The 5,082-nt window shown below is 56.8% G+C and overlaps 1 protein-coding gene across 1 annotated transcript; it reads left to right on the top strand.

Moving 5' to 3' along the window:
* Positions 1 to 201: 201 nt before the first annotated feature.
* slitrk2 (SLIT and NTRK-like family, member 2) lies at positions 202 to 4,071 on the top strand. Its single transcript, XM_084010382.1, has one exon. It carries the CDS (start codon positions 709 to 711, stop codon positions 3,373 to 3,375), a length of 2,667 nt encoding a protein of 888 aa, XP_083866508.1. The 5' UTR covers positions 202 to 708; the 3' UTR covers positions 3,376 to 4,071.
* Positions 4,072 to 5,082: the final 1,011 nt, after the last annotated feature.

Raw genomic sequence — 5,082 nt, 5'->3', positions numbered from 1 at the left:
CACACACACACACTAACGCAGTGAGGCAGCAGCAGACGCTCTCAGTGTTCGGAGCGGCGGAGGACCGACGGCATGTCAGCTCCGGGACTATCTCTCTCTCTCTCTCTCTCTCTCTCTCGCCCCCCCCCCCCCCCCCCCCTCTCTCGCTCTCCCGTGCAGCTCTCCTCCCGTAGTTGACTTCTAGCCGCCTCTGCTCCTGCAGGAGACAGTGAGGAGCCCGCTGCGCGTCCTGGTGCGTCTTAGCGCATTATTCCGGTTTTGAGAAGAAGTGATTCATGTTTCCCGGACTAACAACGAGCCGCGGCTCCTTCTCCCTCCGCCGCGGAGGAACGAGGCGGCAGCGCGGAGCCTCACAATAAATCTGCGCTCCGGCAGGAGGGAAAGGGGGCTTTGCAGTAAGAAGCTGGTCTCCGGATACGGATCTGATGAGCAATGGATTTTCTTTTTTTCCGGGATTGATTTTTAAACATGTTTTTGGATTAAAAGTGAAGGTCAATGGAGAGATCCCACGGCTGCGTTTTAACACCACATTCCCTGTTTTTGTGTGCACGAGTGTGTGCGCGTGAGTGAGTGTGTGCGTGCGTGTGACTGTGTGTATGTGTGTGTGCGTGAGTGTGTGCGCACTCGGCTGATTCGTCCCTGCGCGAGGCTCCCGCTGCAAACTTCAATGCTGGATCCGTGTCCGGGCGACCTTCCGCGGCTGTAAACATGCTGAGCGGCGTCCTCTTCCTGGGCGTCCTCTCCGCCGCCAGCCTGCTTCCGGCCGACGCGGACACCCGCAGAACTTCTGTGTCCAAAGAGATCTGCAAGACGCGGTGCGCGTGCGAGGAGCGCGAGAACATCCTCAACATCAACTGTGAGAATAAAGGATTTACCACCGTGAGCCAGTTCCAGGCGCCGCCGAACAAGATCTCCCAGCTCTTCCTGAACGGGAACTTCCTGTCACGGCTCAGCGCCAACGACTTCGTCAACTATGGCAACGTGACGTCGCTGCACCTGGGCAACAACGGCCTGCAGGAGATCCGGAGCGGTGCCTTCAACGGGCTGCGCTTCCTGAAGCGGCTCCACCTGAACAACAACAACCTGGAGGTGATCAAGGAGGACTCGTTCGCGGGTCTGGAGAGTCTGGAGTACCTGCAGGCGGACTACAACTACATCAGCGCCGTGGAGCCGGGTGCCTTCAGCAAGCTGAACAAGCTGAAGGTCCTGATCCTCAACGACAACCTGCTGCTGTCGCTGCCGGCCAACATCTTCCGCTTCGTGCTGCTCACCCACTTGGATTTACGTGGCAACCGGCTGAAGATGCTGCCGTTCGCCGGCGTCCTGGAGCACATCGGCGGCATCATGGAGATCCAGCTGGAGGAGAACCCATGGAACTGCACCTGCGACCTGATCCCCCTCAAGTCCTGGCTGGACACCATCTCGGTCTTCGTGGGCGACATCGTGTGCGAGACGCCGTTCCGGCTGCACGGCAAAGACATCACGCAGCTCATAAAGCAGGACCTGTGCCCGCGCAGGAACGCCGGCGAGCGCGTGCACCCCGCCTCTGACTCTCACTTCCAGGGGGCCCTGCCCCCGACCTACCACCCCGGCATGGTCACCCCCACCCGCGCCCCTAAGGCCTCCCGTCTGCCCAAGACACGCTACAGGCCCACGCCGCGCATCGGCAGCAAGGACAAGCACGTGTTCGGGCCCATCATGGTGTACCAGACCCGCTCCCCGGTCCCCATGCTGTGCCCCAGCGTGTGTGTGTGCACGTCGCAGAACCCCGACAGCGGACTGAACATCAACTGCCAGGAGAGGAAGTTGCACAACATCAGCGAGCTGAACCCGAAGCCGTCGTACCCGAAGAAGCTCCACCTGACGGGCAACTACCTGCAGGTGATCCACCGGACGGACCTGGCGGAGTACAGCTCGCTGGAGCTGCTTCATCTGGGCAACAACCGGATCGCCGTGATCCAGGAAGGTGCCTTCGAGAACCTGACGAACCTCAGACGGCTCTATCTGAACGGGAACTACATCGAGTCGCTGTCCCAGTCGCTGTTCGCCGGCCTGCAGTCGCTCCAGTACCTGTACCTGGAATACAACATCATCAAAGACATCCTGCCGCAGACGTTCAACGCGCTGCACAACCTCCAGCTGCTCTTCCTCAACAACAACCTGCTGCGCTCGCTGCCCGACAACGTGTTTGGCGGCACCATGCTGACGCGCCTCAACCTGCGGAACAACCACTTTTCCTACCTGGCGGTCCGCGGCGTCCTGGACCAGCTGTCGGCGTTTATCCAGATCGACCTGCAGGAGAACCCCTGGGACTGCACCTGCGACATCGTGGCCCTCAAAAACTGGATGGAGCTGTCGAGCACCAGTGTGGTGGTCAACGAGATCACCTGCGACTCGCCGTCCAAACACGCAGGCCGCCTGCTGCGCTCGCTTCGCAACGAGGCCATCTGCCCCGAGCCCAGCGAGGCGCCACCGCCGCAACACGCCCCCCCTACCAAGGCCCCCACGTTAATGAGCCCCGGCACTGAGGCCGCCACCCCGTCCCCTTCTTCTTTCAGCTCCATCAGCCCCACTGAATCGCGGATCCACTCCCCTGAGCTGCACCCCGAGGTACCGCTGTCGGTCCTGATTCTGGGGCTCCTGGTGGTCTTCATCCTGTCCGTCTGCTTCGGCGCAGGCCTCTTCGTTTTCGTCCTAAAGCGCCGCAAAGGTGTGGAACACGTCCCCACGAGCGCCAACAACTTAGATCTCAACTCTTTTCAAGTGCAGTACGGCTCGTACACCCCCGAACCCACCCAGGACAAGACCTCCGAGAGCCACGTGTATAACTACATCCCGCCCCCCGTGGGCTCCATGTGCCAAAACCCCATCTACATGCAGAAGGACGGCGAGCAGGTGGCGTACTACCGTAACCTGAAGGAGCTCAGCTTCGGGCCCCTGGACGCGAGGAAGGACATCCTCACCCGCAGCCCGGGGGCCTACACCATCAGCACAATGGATTTTATGGATAAGTCTCCAACGTCGTGTGGTCTGGCGACCCCGGAGCCTCCCGAGATGTTGTATCAGAACTTAGGCGAGAGGCCCCACAAGGAGCTTCCCGCGGCCGCGGGAGTCCCGCCCTTCCATTACAACTTTTGCACTTTACCCAAGAGACCTTGCATCGTGCCCCCCTACGAGGCCGCCACGGCCCGGCGGTACATCGCCAACCAGGACCGGTTGAACAAAACTGTGCTGTACGGGACGCCCAGGAAGTACTACGGGGCCGAGCACCCGTCCAAAAACCACGAGCACCCGCTGCTGCTGCCCGGCAAGCTAAAAACAGAACCGGACTACCTGGAGGTTCTGGAGAAACAGACAGCGATGAGCCAGCTGTAAGATAGCGGCGACCCACCCCCCCCTCCCTGGTTCTGTGCAGCATCATAATAATCACGCAGTTACTGTAATAATAGCTCTATATATCTATCTTATCTATCTGTGTTCAATCCCACACCAATGACTGGAAGCTTCTCTCTCTCTTCCTTTCTCTCTCCTTCTTTTTAAGATGTATAAAAAGGAATATAAGAAGTATATTATTACGCAGTTCTATTTTCTTTCCTTCCTGGACATATAAATTATTCTTTTTTGGGTTGAAAATGAAATTGCGACAGACTTTGAGGACTGTGGGAACATGTTTAGAGAACATTCCTGTACATACGTACGCAGATAAATGGTGAGTGTTCATCGATAAAAAACCTTTTACAAATCACGAAGCGGCAGAATCTCACGATACTTACTCCAGAAAGTGCCTTTGCACTCGACTATTTTATCAACAATGCTCTGCAATGGAAATGTTCCTTCTTCTGTTTGTTTCTGTTGACAGTGCTGTATTTTAAAGATCTTTATGTAAAATAGGAGACTTGTTTGTCTGTTTAAAGAAAACAAAAGAGAAAAAAGCGACTGGTTGTGACATGAAATGTGGTAATTATTATTTTCTTTGACTGAACTCTGAAGTGTCTTTGTACGACGAGAACGTCGTCTGCTGTAGCCGAGCAATACGACGGCCGGTCGCCATTAAACTCACCGGAGCACTTTGTCACCACGACGCTCCCGGTCGTCTGTTTACACTGTGTGAGGGTGTGTGTGTGTGTGTGAGGGTGTGTGTGTGTGTGAGGGTGTGTGTGTGAGTGTGGGGGTGTGTGTGAGTGTGAGTGTGTGTGTGTGTGTGTGAGGGTGTGTGTGTGAGGGTGTGTGTGTGTGTGTGTGAGGGTGTGTGTGTGAGTGTGGGGGTGTGTGTGAGTGTGAGTGTGTGTGTGTGTGTGTGTGTGTGTGTGTGTGTGAGGGTGTGTGTGTGAGTGTGGGGGTGTGTGTGAGTGTGAGTGTGTGAGGGTGTGTGTGTGAGTGTGTGTGTGTGTGTGTGTGAGGGTGTGTGTGTGTGTGTGCGTGTGTGTGTGTGTGTGAGGGTGTGTGTGTGAGTGTGGGGGTGTGTGTGAGTGTGAGTGTGTGTGTGTGTGTGTGTGTGAGGGTGTGTGTGTGTGTGTGTGTGTGCGTGCGTGTGTGTGTGTGTGTGTGAGGGTGTGTGTGTGAGGGTGTGTGTGTGAGTGTGTGTGTGTGTGATTGACGAGGCGGCCGCTTGAGTTGAATGATGGCCGTTGTTTCCTTCTTTCTTCCGTGACACAGCACTTCAAGGTTTTCTCTGAATTCTTGCTCCTCCCCCCTCCCCTCCCTCCCCCACCCGTGTGATGGTGCACAGACAACACTAACGTTTGATGTAGACGGTCAATACTGTTGCAGAGAGACAGGTCATCTTGAGGGGGATCAGCCGTGTGGTGGGGTTGAAAGGAGGCGTGGCCGGGGTGAAAGGAGGCGTGGTCGGGGTGAAAGGAGGCGTGGTCGGGTTGAAAGGAGGTGTGGCCAGGGTGAAAGGAGGCGTTTCCGGTGTGAAAGCGGCGGGTCGTCAGCGGTGTGGAGGTAGAAACCTCTCCAGGTGTGACATCAGTGACGGAGACTGAAAGCAGCTGCCGCCTCGCTGACATCTCACAGCGGAGGAGGATGTAATTAGTGCAGCCGAAGACAGTCTGGTGGAGCGCCACTGAAGGGAGATGT

This window comes from Eutrigla gurnardus (genome assembly GCF_963514095.1).
Source record: "Eutrigla gurnardus genome assembly, chromosome: 5".
Lineage (NCBI taxonomy): Eukaryota > Metazoa > Chordata > Actinopteri > Perciformes > Triglidae > Eutrigla > Eutrigla gurnardus.
This window is presented reverse-complemented; position numbering and strand designations above follow the sequence as displayed.

Excerpts from the sequence above, each read along its gene's own strand:
- slitrk2 (XM_084010382.1), top strand. The coding sequence starts at position 709 with ATGCTGAGCGGCGTCCTCTTCCTGGGCGTCCTCTCCGCCGCCAGCCTG.